The sequence below is a fragment of the Eptatretus burgeri genome, chromosome 13 (assembly GCF_056783735.1).
Source record: "Eptatretus burgeri isolate ZD-2024b chromosome 13, Ebu_testis_v1, whole genome shotgun sequence".
NCBI classification, from domain to species: Eukaryota; Metazoa; Chordata; class Myxini; order Myxiniformes; family Myxinidae; genus Eptatretus; species Eptatretus burgeri.
This window is the reverse complement of record NC_140973.1, coordinates 71,359,425-71,379,328: the sequence shown is the minus strand read 5'-3', so window position 1 is coordinate 71,379,328 and position 19,904 is coordinate 71,359,425. Positions and strand designations below refer to the sequence as shown.

At 42.6% G+C, this 19,904-nt stretch overlaps 2 protein-coding genes across 8 annotated transcripts in view; one reads left to right on the top strand and one right to left on the bottom strand.

Moving 5' to 3' along the window:
* Nucleotides 1-12,422, bottom strand: part of LOC147014746 (class E basic helix-loop-helix protein 41-like) — a 92,716-nt gene extending 80,294 nt beyond the window's left edge. Inside the window, exon 1 of the mRNA XM_085852946.1 lies at nt 12,270-12,422. Within this exon, the coding sequence (XP_085709072.1) occupies nt 12,270-12,422 (153 nt within the window). The remainder of the gene's footprint in view (nt 1-12,269) is intronic.
* Nucleotides 1-19,904, top strand: part of SSPN (sarcospan) — a 69,574-nt gene that overhangs the window by 27,632 nt on the left and 22,038 nt on the right. For 5 of the 7 annotated variants that reach the window (XM_085852951.1, XM_085852954.1, XM_085852949.1 and 2 more), the window contains one exon: nt 16,795-16,961. In XM_085852951.1, coding sequence (XP_085709077.1) covers nt 16,795-16,961 — 167 coding nt within the window. Of the gene's footprint in view, nt 1-12,400; nt 12,536-12,594; nt 12,818-16,794; nt 16,962-19,904 lie in introns of those variants that run through there. The other 2 variants (XM_085852948.1, XM_085852952.1) reach the window with 2 other exon arrangements.

The following is a 19,904-nucleotide window of genomic DNA, read 5'->3' as shown; positions in this document are numbered from 1 at the left end:
GGTCCAACATCTTTTGAAGACTTGCAAACAGTGGATGGCGCAATCTGTGAACCTTACAAACCGACTTGCCAGCTGAGAGGACTCCTAGAAATTATGCACACTGGAACAGCATATTGTAGGAGGCTGCTGTGACTCAATCACCATGGATGCTTCAAAATCTGTTTGCTATCAAGCTGCAGACATGTACCATGTCAAATCCTCAGGAACTATGGGACAACCACAAAGAAAACCTGTCAGAAGACATTTTGCAAATCTAGAACTTGACCACAGTGATGGCATCTCCAATTAAGCTCTCATTATCATTGAGAACAAAATTGAGGCTTTGGCTGGCTCTGACCTTAAACAATTTGGCCTCCCTGATCCATGATACAATAATAATGAGCTATCAAATGACATTTTGAGAGAGACCAAATTACAACATGGACCATCTTGCTGAATACATACAGGAGAATGAGCCATGTCTGGTTCCAGACCAAAGAGAAGCTCTCAATAAGATCACAGAAGCAGTTTTCAATGGGAGTAGTGATATCTTTTTCTGGATGCCCCAGGTGGAACAAGGAAAACTTTTCTAATCAACCTTATTTTGGCCAAAATCCAACAGAGAAACATGATTACCCTTGCTGTGGAATCATCAGGCATTGCTGTGATACTGTTGACAGGTGGAAGAACAGCTCACTCAGTCTTCAAATTGCCCTTGAACCTAGCAAGCTCAGAGGCACCAACCTGCAACATTGGCAGCAGCTCTGGCAAAGCAAAAGTCATGCAGCAATGTCAGCTCATTGTCTGGGATGAGTGTATAATTCCTCACAAAGCTTCCTTTGAAGCCCTTGAATTTACCCTGCAAGATCTCCTACAAAATGACAAGAGAATGGGAGGAGTGACTGATGATGGCTGGGGACTTTCGGCAGACATTGCCAGTCATTCCACGTGGAACAAAAGCTGATGGGCTGCAGGCCTGCCTCAAAGCCTCATACATTTAGAACAACATTCAGAGACAGCCTAATTACCAACATGCAAGTTCATCTAACAGGGGATTCATCTGCAAGATAATTTGTTGCAACCTTACTCTATTGAGAAATGGAGCTCTGGCATCTGACACTCAAAATGGAACAATCTCATTGAGCAAGATTGATGAAACAGAAGCAACACTTGAAGAGCTGAAGGATGTACTGTTTCAAGATTCCCAACATTGCACACCACTTTCATGACCACAACTGGCTATGCTAAAGAGCCATCATGGCTCCAAAGAATGGGTAGTCAACACCACAAACAGAGAGCTTCTTTCACAATTACCTGGCACTGTGCAAAATTATAAGTCCTAATGAGGCAGTCAATTACCCAACAGAATTTAACTCTTTGGAGCCAGCAGGAGTATGAACACACAATCGAGAGCTCAAGATCAGAGCACCCATTTTGCTTCACAGGAATCTGGACCCACCAACACTCTGCAATAGAACATGTTTGGATGTCAAGAATCTTACTCCACATGTCCTTAAAGTGACAATCATGCCTGACAACGCAGCAGGACAGAAAGTCTTCATTCCATGCATTCCAATCATTTCCTCAGACTTGCCATTTCAATGTAAGAAGCTCCCAGTTCCCTGCTCGTCTCTGCTTTGCCATGAGCATCAACAAGTTACAGGGGCAATCACTGAAGATTGTTGGCCTTAACCAGCAAAGCTATGCTTTTCTCATGGCCAACTTTATGTTGGTTGCTCCAGAGTTGGTGATGGAAAGAACCTTTTCATTTTGGCACCACAGGGAAAAATACCAAACATTGTCTATCCTGAAGCTCTGCAAGGACAACAAGGAAAAGAGCAGAGATTGCAGACCCTTGCCAGGACTTGTTTTGTGTGGTGTATTTTGTGTGGCATTTATGTACTGGTGTGTTACATAATTAATAAGAGACATAATTAGAACTGCCACTTTATAACTGCTGGCAGTAATGACCGGGTCCCAAGACATCCCGCTTTGATGCAATCCCGCTTTGATCGGACACCTGACCCTGACCCTGACCCATGATGTTGTTTTTTTATTGTTATTCAATTGAATTCAGAATTGGATTAAAATAAATTAAATTCAAATCAAATGGAAGACCAAACAGGTACAGTCCTGCATTGGAGTAATTAGAAGGAACCTGAACAAGCAAAAAGCAAAGATGAAGTCATCAGGAAGAACCTGGATTGGATTCACATTTCAGCTGCTACTTCTCTACCCTCAAACCAATCCATGCACAGCCAAGTGAACCTTATTCAAAAAAAAAAGCCCCAAAAAGAACCCAGATCGAAAAATTTCATAATTCTGGCTACCAGACCATGTGTCCAATCAAGTTGAAATTTAAAACTTGTATTCCACATCACTACTACATCATAATTGTGAAGTTTCACATCGATTGATTAAGTGGTTTCAGAGAAAACATGATTTAATGTTTTTCTTAAATCCAATACGGCAGCCAAAACTATGTGACCTGTGACATCATATGTATGAACCTTTTGTTCCTCATGGATAGATGTTCAGATGTGTAAAGTTTTGCCTCGATCTGTTCAGTCACTTCAGAGGAGATTTTTGAAGGTTTAAAAAAAAACAAAACCCAGTATGGCTGTTAAATCACGTGACTGATTATGTCATCAAAAAAACTTTTATGGACCATTTTATCCCGAGATGACCCTCAAAAAATTTTCATACTGATCGGATGTAGCGTTCTACATATGTGATTATGACGTCATAACGAAGGCACCTATGACGTCATAAAAATCACACTCATTCCCCATGAGGAGTACTTGCAATGTGCCAAGTTTCCATTTTTTCTTTGGTGCGGTTTCAGAGATACAGAGGTCCAAAGTTTTTCCATTTTTCCAATATGGCTGCCACACCACGTGACCTATGATGTCAGCATTATCATTAAAACATTCTACATGAGTAGTCACATGTGTGGTGAAAATTTCCTCTCAATCCAACAAAAGCGGTTGCGGAGGCAAAGATGAAATTCTATGCGGACAAACCCGCAAACAAACAAACAAGAAAAAGACGTGCAGACCAAGATACTTGCAAAATCCACCCCCCTCTCCAAAGGTTGCCACGGATACATCAAATTGTCCAAGATTTAAATTCACAATCTTTATCAAAGTTCAGGTCAATCAAATGAAAATTGATTATTTTTCAGATTGAAATTGATGATTTTAGAAGTTTGACCCATGAGTTGACCTTTTGCCCTCAAAAATAGTTTCTTTCTCAATCCAGTGACACAATATGCACATCTTCAACTTTCAAGTTAATCGGATGAAAAATGACAATTTCAGAAATTTGGCCTCAAGATGACCTTTGACCTCAAAATAAATAGGCTTCTCAGTTGAGACGACCTCTACATCTTAGTAAAGTTTCATGGCGATCAATTTCGAATTGTGACCTATAGACGGCAGTCAGACAGACAGAATAACAAAACTGACTAACCAATATACTTGAATTATAACCATCCATTTTGCAAGTAACAAATGGAACCAAATGGACCCTCTCCTTTGGCGAAGGTGAAAATTGACAAACGCTGCAATAAACTGTGGAAATGTAAAAATCTTCAGTGCTGTGATAAAGAATGAAAATGTAAATAAATCAATTTTTCAGTTCACAACGAAGATTTTTATGCCTCAACTGATGAAGTCGTTGGAGGCATTATGTTTTCGGGTTGTCCGTCTGTCCCAATGTATGTACATATGTGCGTATGTACATCCATCCATGCCAATTTTCTCTGTTTTCTCTGCAACCGCTCATCTGATTGACATAAAAGTTTCACCATCAGTGCGACTACTCACGCAGAATGTTTTAATGATAATTATGATGTCATAGGTCACTGTGTGGCAGCCATATTAGAAAAACAGAAAATCTTTCGACCTCTGTATCTCCAAAACCGTTTTATGAAAAAAAATTTTTACTTGGCACATGTCATGTACTCCCCATGGAAAATAAGTGATTTTATTTTATTTTGATGTAATAGGTGGCTTTGTTATGACGTCATAATTACATATGTCGAACGCTTTTTCTGATTCGTATGAAAATTTTTGAGAGTCTAAATTATTATGGCGGGCGGGGGGGATTGATGTTATTGGTCACGTGGTTCGGCAGCCATATTGTTTTTATGTGGGTGGAGGCATATCTGGTGACGTTGAGGAGTGCCCTTCTAGTTTTATACACACTTAAATGCACAGCTTCAAGAGGTTCCTGGGATTAACAAAATCTTGGAATAGGTTTCAGGCTATATCCCATTTCCAAAATAGGTTCAGAATTTCACGCACGCACGCACGCACGCACGCACGCACGCACACACACGCACGCGGTCTATTTTATTAACTAGCAGGCACCCTCCAACTTTCTCAATTTATGTTAGCTCAGGCCAAAGTACATGTTGGAGTACGTGCACCAGAGTAAAGCGAAAGTTCGTGCTCATCTGCTGGCCTTGAGTGGCCACTTCGGGCCAGTTTTGTGGTTGGAACCAGAGGTATAACTGGGTTTGTTACCTCTACGTAGGCCCAATAACTGTTGATGTCATTTTTGTAGTTTCGGTGACATCCACCTTTACTCCATTATAGTATTATTAATGGAGAAATTTAGGAGATAGCGATAGGAGAAATTATAATATTGGTTGCAGCCTGGGCAAAGGCAGGTACTTGGACTAGTATTTAATAACGAGCAAATGTTCGGGGGATGAATTACATGAAACAAAATAGTGCAAATGTGTATGTAATAAATATGCTTTGCCCTCTACTCGATACACCCTCTCGAAGAAACCAAGCGATCGGTCTGTCTACAAACGTCAGTTTACGATCGATTTTATGTTGAAGTGTTTCATAAAGTTATGTTTCATTGTATCCTTATTGCAAGTATTGCAGAATTTTTTTTTTGATTGCATATAGAGTATGATCATTTCAAATAAAAATGAATCTTTTTCAAGAAACAAAGGAAGACTCAATTTGATGTTGTACATTTCTTGTCACCAATTTCGAGGTCCGCCCGTTCGTCTGTCGATCAATAAAAGTCAGTTTATGATCGAGGAACAACTTATTTCAATTAAACATTATATAACCTTCCGTTTAGCAGTACCTTTCAAAACCCTTCCATTTCGCAGTACCTGGACATGTTAAATAAGGTGCTGTATTAGGGTGGTGTCTAAGTGCCTCAGTAAAGCTAAACTTCTGGAAGTTTTTTTAACAGTCTTTAAAACCATTATTTTATTTAAATTTAAGTATATACGTACACCTGAACACTGTATGGGGTAACACGTTCTATGAACTCTCTACTTCACTCTGGTGAAGTTTCCATGTGCCAGCAAATTAGCCAACAGCACTGTAATTCACAAACATGGTGCAAAAATGGATCTTATTAACGACAGGCCTATTAGCTTGCTTCCAGTAATAAGCAAGGTCATGGACTTTATCATTTCAGTTTACATAAAATGCTTGCTTTTCTCCAATGGCCTGATCTCAAATCGTCAGATCAGTTTCAGACCTGGTCATTCTACCTTGGACATGCTGCTTCGCTCCCAACAATGGATGGAAAAGCGGCTTAGGCACTCAAGCAAGTTCCGTTGATACGGAACGGCTAGCTTGGCGAGTGCAAGCAAGCTGCTTGGTCCCTGAACACACCCTTGGCTGACTGTTGGGTTTAATTTCATTTGTATTTTATGATTGTTTTTTTTTTGTCAATTTTAGTTTTCCAAATCGCTGCAAAATGACGGTTATGGTTGATGTTAAATCTTTTCCTTGTGGTGTTCATGTACATACAGTACGTTATTTTATTGTAGCCGAACTGTTTATAAATTTTACTCCTTAATCGGATTCTTCTTCACTTGAACAATCTCCAATCATAGTCCCTCCCCCGCCAATCCCTCCTCCCCTCTACAACAAATAATGCATTCTAAATGTTTATGAATGTAAGTTTAGAATTATGAAACATTTCTTTTTAATAATGTAAAGTTATTTTACGTGTGTGTAAATTAATAAGGGCTATCTATTTATTACATACGTAAATGTGGTGGGATTTTTGAACCCCTCCCCCAGGATTTTCCAAACAGTCTCTCTATCACTATCACTCTCACTCTTCTCTCTATATCACTCTCACTCTCAATATCTCTATATCACTCTCAATCTCGATATCACTCTCACTCTCAATATCTCTATATCACTCTCAATCTCTATATCACTCTCACTCTCAATATCTCTATATCTATATCACTCTCACTCTCACTCTCACTCTCACTCTCAATATCTCAATATCACTCTCAATCTCTATATCACTCTCACTCTCAATATCTCGATATCACTCTCACTCTCAATATCACTCTCACTCTCAATCTCTATCTCTATATCTCTATATCACTCTCACTCTCTATATCTCTATATCACTCTTACTCTGTATATTGGGTGGTTGCCAGACGACCGTTATTCTCAGGTTTTCCGTCTGTCTGTTTGTATGTAATGGACAGCTCTGGAGGCCAGAGGAGTCAACCGATTTTGATGAAACTTGACTGGTAGGTTCATACCAGGATCTAGTTGTATGATTTTGAGCGTCGTTGTTATGGACGCCACCGTTGCCGAGCAACGGGGCTTTGAAATTTTTGAAAAAATCCGAAAAAAATTTATATATATATATATTTTTCGAAAATCAAAAATCGGCTTCCGCGCTTTTATGCGCACGAAAATCAACCTCTTTGTCAAAAAATTTCAGCCCTATCCGTCAAAAACTGTATGACTAGTATGCAATTATATAGCGACCACCCATGTCGCTTACCGGCTTGTCTCTGTATCACTCTCACTCTCTATATCACTCTCACTCTCAATCTCTATATCACTCTCACTCTCTATATCTCTGTATCACTATCACTCTCACTCTCACTCTATCACTCTATTGGCTGCTCTGAGAGCACCCTTATTCTGGACATTTCCATCTGTCTGTCCGCGAAACGTTGGTCAAGCCTAGGGGCTAAACCACTCAACCGATTCCAATGAAATTTGGTAGGTAGGACCAATATTTCTGGGAATCATGTGCTTTTGAATATGGGACTACGGGCCCTAGCAACAGCATAGCAACGGCCCTGTAAAGTGGTCAAAAAAATCAAAAAAAAATCGAAGCTTAGAGTTCTGTGCGCAATCTATCGAGATCCATTCATGCCAATTTGCAGCCCAAACAAAAAATATTTGTAGGAGGAGATAGGTTTTGGGCGAGTACAAGTCGAACATTTCATTGTGAATATCTCTAAGATATTGCGAATATCTCTAAGAGAGAGAGTCTGATTTTGATGAAACTTTGGTGAAATGTGTACAATGTGGCTAGCATGTACATAAAAATGAATGGTTGCTATGTACACCTCCGTTGCTTAGCAACAGCTAAAATACTTTATCGTACATCGTACACTTATTGTGGACTGTACAAAAAAATCAATACCTCCGAAACTGGACCTCCGAGGGACCTGTTTTTTTGTGCTCAAGGAGAATATCTTACAGCATCATATAAAAAAATAAAATCTTTAGCGAATAGATAAATGGAATTACCAGGGCTGCCATTTGTTAGAGTCTCTTTGGAAACATGCCTGAAATTTCACAAGGCGGGTTTCTGGGTGCAAACTAAGAGGGCTGTGATAATCATATTTATTGTGCTAAATTGATTGATACCATGTACATGAATATCGGCGAGTCGCGTCGGCCAGCTTTCCATCTCGAGCGAGCAGCCATGTCGCCTTCCGGCTTGTCACTCCATCACTCCCTATATCTCTATATCAATATCTTTATATCTCTATATCTCTATCACTATGCCTGGTGTTGGCGCAGTGGTGAGAGCAGCGGCTTGGGACCCAAAAGGTCCTGAGTTCAAGCCCTGTTGGGCCACTGAATTAATATATATATAAATATATATATATATATATATATATATATATATATATATATATATATATACATACATATGTATGTTTTTATATATAAATATATATAAATATATATGTATATATATAAATATATATATATATATATATATATATATATATATATATATATATATATATATATATATATATATACTGCATGTATGTATATGCACATATATATGTATCTACCAAGTCGTATAACACCAGGGGGTTGACTCAGCCTGCCATCCTTCCGAGGTCGGCGAAATGAGTACCACTGTACTGGGCCCGGTGTATGCCCCGGTTAGAATAGGTGTACCATATCCCTGTGTCGTAAGAGGCGACCAGGGTTGCGTCAGGAAGGGCACTCGGCGTAAAAACCAATGCCAGATCATTATGCGGCCAACAAAACGAATTTCCATACCGGATCGGTCGAGGCCTGGGTTACCAACGACCGTCACCGGTACCGGTGGTCAGCAGGGTACCAGTGGAAATTGTGCTACTGCTGGGCGAAGGAGAAGGAGACGGGGAAGACGAGTCCGGAGGCAGTGGGAGAGGGGGAAGGGTAGAAGTGTGCAGGTGAGAGTTGGAACTCTGAATGTTGGGACGATGACTGGCAAAGGGCGAGAGTTGGCTGATATGATGGAGAGAAGAAAGGTGGACATACTGTGTGTACAAGAGAACAAGTGGATGGGGAGTAGGGCTAGGAGCATTGGAGGTGGTTTCAAACTGTTCTACCATGGTGTGGATGGGAGGAGAAATGGTGTCGGGGTAATCCTGAAGGAAGATTATGTCAAGAGGGTATTGGAGGTGAGGAGAGTGTCTGACCGAGTGATGAGTGTGAAGTTGGAAATTGAAGGGGTGATGATGAATGTCATCAGTGCATATGCCCCACATATGGGGTGTGAGATGAAGTATAAAGAAGATTTCTGGAGTGAGTTTGATGAAGTGGTGGAGAGTGTATCCAAGGATGAAAGAGTGGTGATTGGAGCAGATTTCAATGGGCATGTTGGGGAAGGGAATAAAGAGGATGAGGAGGTGATGGGTAGGTACGGTCTCAACAAGAGAAATGTGGAAGGGCAAATGGTGGTAGAGTTTGCAAAAAGAATGGAAATGGCAGTGGTAAATACATATTTCAAGAAGGAGGAACACAGGGTACAAGATGTACAAGAGTGGAGGAAAGTACACACAGGTGGATTACATCTTCAGCAGGAGATGCAACCTGAAAGAGATTAGTGACTGTAAGGTGGTGGCAGGGGAGAGTGTAGCTCGACAGCATCGATTGGTGGTCTGTCGGATGATTGTGGAGGTGAGGTTGAGGAAGAGAGTGAGGGCTGAACCAAGGACCAGATGGTGGAAGCTGAAGGAGGAAGACTGTTGCGTGGAATTTAGGGAGGAGGCAAGACAGGTGTTAGATGGTGGTAAAGATGGGTGGGATGATTGAGCAACGACAGCAGAAGTTGTGAGGGAGATAGCTAGGAAGGTACTTGGTGTCACATCTGGACAGAGGAAGGAAGATAAGTAGACTTGGTGTTGGAACGAGGAAGTACAGGAAAGTATAAGGAAGAAGGGGTTGGCGAAAAAGAAGTGGGATAGTCAGAGAGATGAAGAAAGTAGGCAGGAGTACAAGGAGTGGCGTCGAAAGGCAAAAAGAGAGGTGGCAAAGGCCAAGGAAAAGGCATATGACGAGCTGTATGAGAAGTTGGATACAAAAGAAGGGGAAAAGGATTTATACCGATTGGCAAGACAGAGGGACCGAGCTGGGAAGGATGTGCTGAAGGTTTGGGTGATAAAGGACGTAAATGGGAATGTGCTGACGAGCGAGGAGAGTGTGTTGAGAAGGTGGATGGAGTACTTTGAGCAGCTGATGAATGAAGAAAATGAGAGAGAGAGAAGGTTGGAAGAGGTGGAGATAGTGAATCTGGAAGTGGGGTGGATCAGTAAGGATGAAGTGAGGACTGCTATGAAGAAGATGAAAAGTGGAAAGGCGGTTGGCCCAGATGGTATACCAGTGGAGGCATGGAAGTGCTTAGGAGAGATGGCAGTGGGGTTGTTAACCAGATTGTTTAATAAAGTCTTGGAAAGTGAGAGGATGCCGGAGGAGTGGAGATCAAGTGTACTGGTTCCGATTTTCAAGAATAAGGGTGATGTGCAGAGCTGTGGAAATTACAGAGGGATAAAGTTGTTAAGCCACACCATGAAGTTGTGGGAAAGAGTAGTGGAAGCTCGGTTGAGAAGAGAGGTGACGATTTGTGAGCAGCAATATGAGTTTATTCCAAGAAAGAGCACCACTGATGCGATGTTTGCTTTGAGAATGTTGATGGAGAAGTATAGGGAAGGCCAGAAAGAGTTACATTGTGTGTTTGTGGATTTAGAGAAAGCTTATGATAGGGTGCCAAGAGAGGAGTTGTGGTATTGTATGAGGAAGTCGGGAGTGGTGGAGAAGTATGTGAGGATCGTGCAGGATATGTATGAGGACAGTGTGACTGCGGTGGGAATGACGGACCGGTTTAAGGTAAAAGTGGGATTGCACCAAGGATCGACTCTGAGCCCTTTCCTGTTTGCAATGGTGATGGACAGGTTTACGGACGAGATCAGATTGGAGTCCCCATGGACTATGATGTTCGCGGATGACATCATGATCTGTAGGGAGAGTAGGGAGCAGGCTGAGGTGAGCTTCGAGAGGTGGAGGTACGCACTGGAGAGAAGGGGAATGATAGTCAATAGGAGGAAAACGGAGTACATGTGTGTAAATGAGAGGGAGGGTGGTGGTATGGTGCGGTTGCAAGGAGTTGAGGTGGGGAAGGTGGATGGGTTTAAATACTTGGGATCAACTGTCCAAAGTAACGGGGAGTGTGGGAGAGAAGTGAAAAAGAGAGTGCAGGCAGGATGGAGTGGGTGGAGAAGAGTTGCAGGAGTGATTTGTGACAGAAGGGTAGCTGCAAGAGTGAAGGGGAAAGTATATAAGACGGTAGTGAGACCAGCGATGTTGCATGGTTTGGAGGCGGTGGCACTAACAAAAAGACAGGAAGCGGAGCTGGAGGTGGCAGAGTTAAAGATGCTGCGATTCTCGTTGGGAGTGACGAGGATGGACAGAATAAGGAATGAGTATATTAGAGGGACAGCGCAGGTAGGACGGTTTGGAGACAAAGTAAGAGAGGCGAGATTGAGATGGTTTGGACATGTGCACAGGAGGGAAACGGAGTATATCTGGAGAAGGATGCTGAAGATGGAGCCGCCAGGCAGGAGGAGAAGAGGAAGGCCAAAGAAGAGGTTCATGGATGCGGTGAGGGCGGACATGCGGGTGGTTGGAGTGTCAATGGAAGATGTGGAGGATAGAGCGAAATGGAGACGGTTGATCCGCTGTGGCGACCCCTAACTGGAGCAGCTGAAAGAAGAAGAAGAAGATCTCTATCTCTATCACTCTCACTCTCTATATCTGTCTAACTCTATATCACTCTAACTCTAACTCTCACTCTCACTCTCAATATCTCTCTAACTCTATATCACTCTAACTCTCACTCTCACTTTCACTCTCACTCTCATCAGGTGGGAGACGATGTACAAGGTTCTTCAGTGAAACTTGTCCGTGTCCAAGTCCAAAAGTCTGTGTCCAAGTAGCACACAAGAAAGTGTCTTGTCTGAGGTTCCACGAGGCCTCTGTCTGTGTGCTTGTTATCTGAAAAGAGTGATTTTATTTTTATCCCAGCCACTGAGGGTGGAAGGAGGTTATGTTTTCACCCCTGCTGTCTTTGTTTGTGTGCACGATATCTCAAAAAGTTGTGGACGGATTCGGATGAAACTTGATTGGCAGGTTTTGTGTGTGACACGGACAAACTGATTCGATATTTGTGAAGATCCGAATTAGGATCTGGATACGAGAATTATTTAATTTTTTTAAGTGATTCTTCACCATTGAGAGATGGGGCCAAAAACGATACATTGCATGATATTTCCAACATGTCATGGGTCCGATACGTTCTCGTGGATCAGGCATTACGTAGCGGAGGTATGCACTCTCCAGTGTCCTCGTCTTCAAATGTTTCACCCTGAGTAGTGAGTTCAGCGAGTACATTAATTTCATCAAAGGTGTGGAGGCGATTTGGACAGTCCAGATTACACCAGGTGTCAAAATTTGAAATGTATATTTACCTATATTAGGGTAGTTGGGGGTCAATCCCCAAAGGTCTTCAAATTGGTTTGCGCCTTCGCTATAAATTTCGATCAAAGACCATTTGGGACTCACTTCCCCACCCCTGTACCCCACACCCCTCCCTCCTTAATTCTATTTTGCAAGATCTGTCCATATATTTACCACCTGCCTTTAAAATACCAGAGAATTGACTCCATGTTGCTCCTAACACAGACAGCCGGCTCTCACCAAAATAGCAGCAGAAGAGGTCCTCTGCGTGTGCGTTGAGGAATGTAGTGTAAGTAGGGGCTCCGCTACCCACGTCCGCTGAATCACAGCGACTCGAAGTCTCTGTCTCTCTCGAAGCTGGGCCTTCATCCACGGATCTGAGTTCGGAAGCATGACGGTGGGACGGGATCCACCCGGGCAGGAGGGGGGCAGCCCCTCTTCGGCTGCGGGAACCGACAGAGTCGGTCAAAGCGACAACTCGGGAGGCAAAGGTCTTGACACCAAGCGTGAGTGCTTCGGCTACAGTGTGGTGTGTACTCTCACGAGCGTTCCGTGCCGGAAACATGATCAAACTTCGCCAACACGAGAAGCTAGGCTCCAGCTTGGTTGGCTTGTTCGTAAAAGTTGTAAATACAGAACAAGGGTCTTTAACCGTAATAATTTACAACGACCTCCTGTCACAAGGAAGGGAAGAAGAGACAGCCACAATGGTCTCACATCACGTGAAGACCAAACCATGTGGAGCAGCAGATTGTTCCCGGCATTATTAAAGGTTGTTGGTGAGCAAGGTGGGTTTTTTTTGTTGTTGTTGACGATCCAAGACGAACACGACAGTTCTAAAACTGACTCAACTTCCTGAAGATTAGAATCTAAATCCATATTCCTGCTGCGTTTAGCTGGATTTGAACCTGCAACTGGTGTGCCGGTTCAGTGTCGTCATCGCAATCGACCGCTGTCCTGCTGCAAAGCACCGAATCTGAATCTCGAGCTCATAATGTGCTGAACCCAGGCGAAAATGTCAGAAAACCTGATTCAAATCTTCAAATCCCATGTGCGTGATCGATGTGCGCAATGTGGCTTCAAATCCTGAACAATTGATGAACCGTGGCTGATATCACATACACTGTGCGCATTTGGACATTACCTACTGTCCCAATGTCTATCATACGATCTGATTTTCCATGTCCATTGTCTAAGAGTCCACGAAGACTATTCCGCTTACATGACGGACAGAACCAAGGCTCAAATCCCATCCGTCTACTGTGTGTATGCATTTGTCCATCCATATAAAATCTACACTAGTGTGTGTGTGTCTGTGTCTGTGTCTGTGTCTGTGTCTGTGTCTGTGTGTCTGTGTGTCTGTGTGTCTGTGTGTCTGTGTCTGTGTCTGTGTGTGTGTCTGTGTCTGTGTGTCTGTGTCTGTGTCTGTGTCTGTGTGTCTGTGTGTCTGTGTGTCTGTGTGTCTGTGTCTGTCTGTGTGTGTCTGTGTGTCTGTGTGTGTGTGTCTGTGTGTCTGTGTGTCTGTGTGTGTGTGTGTGTGTGTGTGTGTGTGTGTGTGTGTGTCTGTGTGTCTGTGTCTGTGTCTGTGTGTGTGTGTGTGTGTGTGTGTGTGTGTGTGTGTGTGTGTGTGTGTGTGTGTGTGTGTGTGTGTGTGTGTGTGTGTGTGTGTGTGTGTGTGTGTTGTTCATAAATCAAAACATATTCTCTCTGATAACTCCCTACCCCCATATATATATATATATATATATATATATATATATATATATATATATATATATATATATATATATATATATATATATATATATATATATATATATATATATATATCTCTCTCTCTCTCTCTCTCTGTCTCTGTCTCTGTCTCTGTCTCTGTCTCTGTCTCTGTCTCTGTCTCTGTCTCTGTCTCTGTCTCTGTCTCTGTCTCTGTCTCTGTCTCTCTGTGTCTCTCTGTGTCTCTGTCTCTCTCTCTCATCCTTCCTCACCCCTCCCTCCTCCAATACCTCCCTCCCTGACTCTCACCTCCTCTCTCTGTCTCTTGACCTAGCTGGATGGTAGCTATGTCTGTACGGTGTTTGTTTCTGGACGGGAGTTTGTCTGCGGACACCTCCGGGCGGTGTTTGTCTCTGGGTGGTATTTGCAGTATGACCGGTATGAAATGGATTTCAGACATTATTTTGTTTCCATCTTCACTTCTTCTCTGCAGAATAATTTTGATGAAACGGTATGAATCGTAATTAACGCTCCACCGCACGTCTGCCTTCCCTTCCCACACCCCCTCGCTCCCCAACCCCTCCTCACCCTCCCTCCCCTCGCTGTCCCCACCCCTCCTCACTCTTCCTCCTGCCATGCTCCCTCACCCCCTCCTCAATCCCCTCCCCCTCCGCTCTCCTCTCCTTGCTCCCCTCCTTTTTCACTCCCTCCCTCTTTGCTCCCCCTCTTTTTCATTCCCCTCCTTCCTTGCTCCCCTCCCCTTTTCATTCCCCTCCTTCCTTGCTCCCCTCCCCTTTTCATTCCCCTCTTTCCTTGCTCTCCTCCCTTTTTCATTCCCCTCTTTCCTTGCTCCCCTCCCTTTTCTTTCCCCTTCTCTCCTCTCTCTTTCCTTCTCTCCCCACCCCTCTCACTCTCCCTCCTCAACTGATTTTAATCTATGCATTTCAAGAATAATTTCGGAAACATCATTTTTACCTTTATTAAATGAACCTGTTCATTACATCGTCACGGAATGAGTGAAAAACCGAATAAAGCAGACCGTCCAAGAGGTGGTGGAAACCTGGTCCTCACACGTCACACTGGCTTGGTGTTGGTTGTGTCACTGTGGAAACAAGACTTCCACCGGATATAAATATTTGCAAATGGGACGAAGTTAGAAACAACAAGAAACAAGATCATCATGCATACTTCACTGAGTACATGAACTGTCCTTGAAGAAATGTGATGAGAAATCATCGGAACTGTCATGAGCAATTCCAATAAGGGTTAAAATTGGTCACGTGTTAAATCAGTGCACTGCATGACAAAACAGGGGTGTGTTCCATTACCAAGCAGCTCGCACAATGCTCGCCAAGTGGCTTAAGCACTCAAGCAAGCACTCCAACAAAATGGTTCATAAGGAACAGCTGGCTTGGCAAGCTGATTGGTGGTGGACCCCCCCCCCCCCCCCCAGTTTGTCACAACCTTACAGTATTCAGCCATTGTTGGTGAATGACAACAGTGAGCTAATGTGTGTAATCATGTATATGTACTGAAATCTGAAGATCATTTGGAATTTGTGTGTTCAGGTAATTGATCAATTAAGCATTAATAATCAATTTCTCTGTTTCTATTGGGAATCATGCTCTTGTTTGCATTTGCATTTGTAACACAGTTAGTTGCTTTTAATTAATGTTCAAGAATATCTTTTTATTACATGTATAAATATGGAAATTTAATTTGACTCAACCCGACCCAATCGCTCGCATGCCACCATAACCCGACACCACCAACAACATCACCCCTTCTCCACACCCTACCCCGGCCTCCAATCCCAACCACCATAACTCCACCTGATCCATTTTACCCACACCCAACCATAACCTATATGCACCACAATCCCAACCCATCCCACACCTTGTCTCCTCCTCCATCTCCTCCCATCATCATCCTTCCCTGCACACCACCACCATCCCCCCATACACCACCCGCCTATCCATTGCCCACTGCATTCCATCCAACTCTGCCCTACCCTCCACCATACACACTCCAATCCCAACCGACTGCAACCCCTATTCCACCACCCCTTCCTCTCGAACCAAGCCAATTCCGTATACACTCCCACTCACACCCATCCGACACCATCTGACTCCACTCTCCCAATCAGTGCGTACATAATTAATAGATGGTCCTGTAGCTGCCCCTGGGTGTGAGATACGTGCTCAGGACTTCGGCTGTTGAAGTCGATCTTCGAACAGCAGAGAGGTTACCCCCAATACAGTACGAATCAAAGTGTAATAACTGTGACCGTAAGTTAAATAATGAATTGGATTTTAATTTTAATTTTCTCGTAAAGTTTAGATCTTGAGATTCTCACAGTTAGCTGCTCATACTCTCTCCATAGATGGTCTAACTGCACTCGATTTTATACCTGGGTACAAATTCCTTTTTATAATACAGCTCAGCTGTTCAGTTAAAAATGTTAATGCGAGTCAAGTGGTAACTTAACTTTTGGTCTTTTTTTTTTTTTGGACTTTTTAATTGCTCATTAAAAAATTGGTAAGACAGCTATTTTGTTGTAAGCCATTAAGCCTGGTGTTTGCTTAACGGTTAAGGTATCTGGTTTAATATCTTAGGGTCCCGAGTTTGAGCCCGTCAGCCATTGAATTAACAGCAGGTGGGGTTGACTTAACCTGTCATCATTCTGAGGTCGGTGAAATGAGTACCAACTTCCTGGTATTAGAGGACACTGCATCAGTGGCACAGTTGTGCCCCCAGAAAATGATGCAAGCAGCAGCTGCAGGCTGCACATGACGGCTCGCTTGTAAGATATCTTGTTTGCAATTTTAGAACATTTAATCAACATGTTTGTCGATACGTGTACATTTGCATCACTTTCTTACTGTATCATTATTCAGGGTTTAGTTTTCATAAATAAATTCTCAACTGTGAGAATAACCTCAATTCGAATGTCCGAACACGCTCGTATCTTCTTTGCTGAGAAAGGTAACGTAGTCATGAACAGGTGACCTTAATAGGCAGGACATGGAGGAGAGTGTTCTTACACCCACAGCTGTTCCGGAACCTGATGAGAGATACACGTGCTGTGGTTGTCCATTCCCACTACTGCTCGCTCTGCTGCAGCTTGTGTTGGGAGCTGGAGTGACAGCCGTGGCCTTCACGTCTCTCCACCTCTCGAACCTCCCAGTGAGGGACACACCTTACTGGGCTGGCCTGCCTGTAAGTACCACACTACAACTACTTGGCACAATGAACACAAACTGAAACTAGAAGGGCACTCGGTAGAGCACATACCGCCGCCAGGCTGATTAGAAGCTACCTTCCTGCCAACCAGTTTGTTCCACAGAGTTTAATGAAATACCTGTCCTTTATGTTAATTGCAACCTTCAAACATACCACATATAGATAAATTAAAAAACAATAAAAGGATTTTACCGAACCCTAACCATTTATCTCTCACATGTTAGTTTCTTATTGTTCTTTTCCTCAATGTCGAGGCACCTTGATGGAAGTTTTAAAACCTCCCAAATACAGAGAATTATTTAATTTTATTTTAAATATAGTAATGTTCAAACATTAAATTTTATATATTTTTATAATCCTTGTCTGACGAGTGTACCGCATTCCATAGTTAAATCAGGCGAGTGCAAGGATGGCCTTTTATATTAAAGGACCAGGCCAAGGATGTAATGGTGATAAGGAGACTCGAACCAATGCTAACCTCAATGAATGAAATTTGCCTAAATGGTAACTCAACTTTTGGTTAACATCTCACATGCAAAAGGAAGGTTCATACAATCCAACTCCTCATATGCACAGTATGTAGTTACTGGTTGCAGCATTTCCTCATTGTAGGTTCAAACAGGAATCTAGGAATTTGCCTCGTGATTGCTCACCGACTCTTTGTCTAGACACCCTGGGATGTTCAATTAATCCTGGAGGTTGGGTCCTGAACCTATTATATCCCAATCCTTCAGATAGCACAGTCACTGAGGCAACACCCTGCCCATGAAGCAGTAGGATGTCGGTTTCGAGTTGGGGAGGGAATCAAAACTAAATGACATGGTCGGAAAGGTGAGTCCACATTCTCTGCATTCTCGTGCCACCCTGACATGATTATGGGAACATGACAACCAGTTTCAAATTCGACCCGATTCTTCCTTGGGAAAGTTCTGCACTTGGTCGTGGAGATGAGGTATGCATGAACTAAAACAGGAGCTTCATGAGAAAGAACTTGGTAAAAGCCTGCTTCCAATTCATTCAAGTGTGTGCAGTACCTGTACCTGGCTGTGGAGGGCCGTGCCATGATAGTTTCACTTCACCTGTAAAGCGGAGCGGGAATTTTAGAATTTCACTCAGGTAGCTGCCCATACGTGCCGACTAATTTCAACATTCACCAGCGAATGCTAGATGGGACAGCCAGCTTACCATCCCCTCTGAAGGATGACAACAAAAGTAGGGTGAATATACTGATTCTGGCTCACTTTCCCCCATGTTAATGAATGGGGGATTCTCAGCGATTCATTTTTTTCCCCTAAAAAATAAACCCCCTTTTTATCCCAAGGTATATTTATTTGTCTCCCATTTTAACCGAGGGGCACTTTTTTTAAATAACCAATGCAATAAGATAAAGATTTATTCAAGTAGTAAAGTAGTAATGTGATTTGTTAAAGGTGATTCTAAAGAAATATCTGAAACATGTAAGCCTAGGGACACTCTTTTTCAAATAACCAATGCATATTGTTTTGCTCACTCATTGAACCTATAAAGATTTGTTCATTCTCAAATTCGTTCAATAGTTTAATTTTCTTTGCACAATAATCCCCATCTAAAATATTTAAAAATGAAACATTTGAATCTTTATATTTTTTAAGATACCCCTTTTGTGCCATTACGAAATTATAAACTTCTCTTAATGCTCTTGTTTGACCACCTCCTGAGCCACATATCATTTGAGATTATAGTAAATTGTTTTTCCATTGTTCAATTGATAACCATCAAAGTTTTCAGTCCATTCAAGGATATTTTTTTTTCTTTACATCCTCTAACTTACTAGTTTTTAAATAGATTCGCTTATTTGTTTTATTTACCTTTGTTTTAGTTATTTTTTCAATAAGACTTATTTGATATTTTTCACATTCATTATGTTTTCCATTTATATACCAAGACTGAGATTTTCTCCACTCTTTAGTTTGATTAATACTTGGTTTGACCGTTTATATATTGTGAAAAAACGTGGCGGTAGCCCTTGAAAAACGCTAACCCATCTTCCCATCATTAAAACACAATCTATTCTATACACTATCATACAATATCCATATGGAACACAATCTATTCCATTATCCAAAATAAATCTCTTATCATCAAAGGCTCCTTATGCCTTTTTATTTACTTCTTCACTATATATCTTATGTTTATAACATCTTATTGTATTCATTTTCCTATTTTTTTTTTTTTTTTTGTATACCTTGGTCGAGGCTCGTATGAGAGCAAACGCACAACTCACAGCAAGGAGGCATGAGACAAGAGGGGCGGGAGTGGAAGGGACAAAACAGTGGGGAACAGACACATTAGGTGAACTGTGGAAGGGAGAGGGATGGGGATGGGACGGGGAACATGGCGAAGAGAAGATGGACATTTCAGGTACTTTCAGGAAGGAAAGCAGGAGAAATGAAGGAAGTGGGCTTGGGTGGATTATCGGGGGTAGAAAAGATCGAGGATTTGGATGGGGGAAGATAAGAGGTGGTGGTGAACAGCTGTTTTGAAAGCCTGGAGGGAAGAATGGGAAAGAATAGAGTGAGGAAGTTTATTCCAAAGGCGGGAAAAAAGAGGAATGAAAGAGTGAAGATGAGCAGTGATTCGTGATTTTGGTAGTTTTACCAGAAGGGGGTTGTTGGCGGACCTTGAGCGCCCTGTGGAAATGTGGTGGGGACAAATCGCAGAGAGAGCAGGGTGGGCAAGACTGGAGAGGAGTCGGTAGAAGACAGAAAGACCACCGACCAACCTGCGGTGACTGAGTGAGAGGCCCAAAGACTCAGCTTCATTGCGGGAGATGCCGATGATCTTAAATGCCCTGGTTTCGACAGCGTTAAGCCGAGAAAGGTGGGAGGCAGGAGCACCAGCCCAGAGGGGAGAGCAGTACTCCATCAGGCTACGGACAAA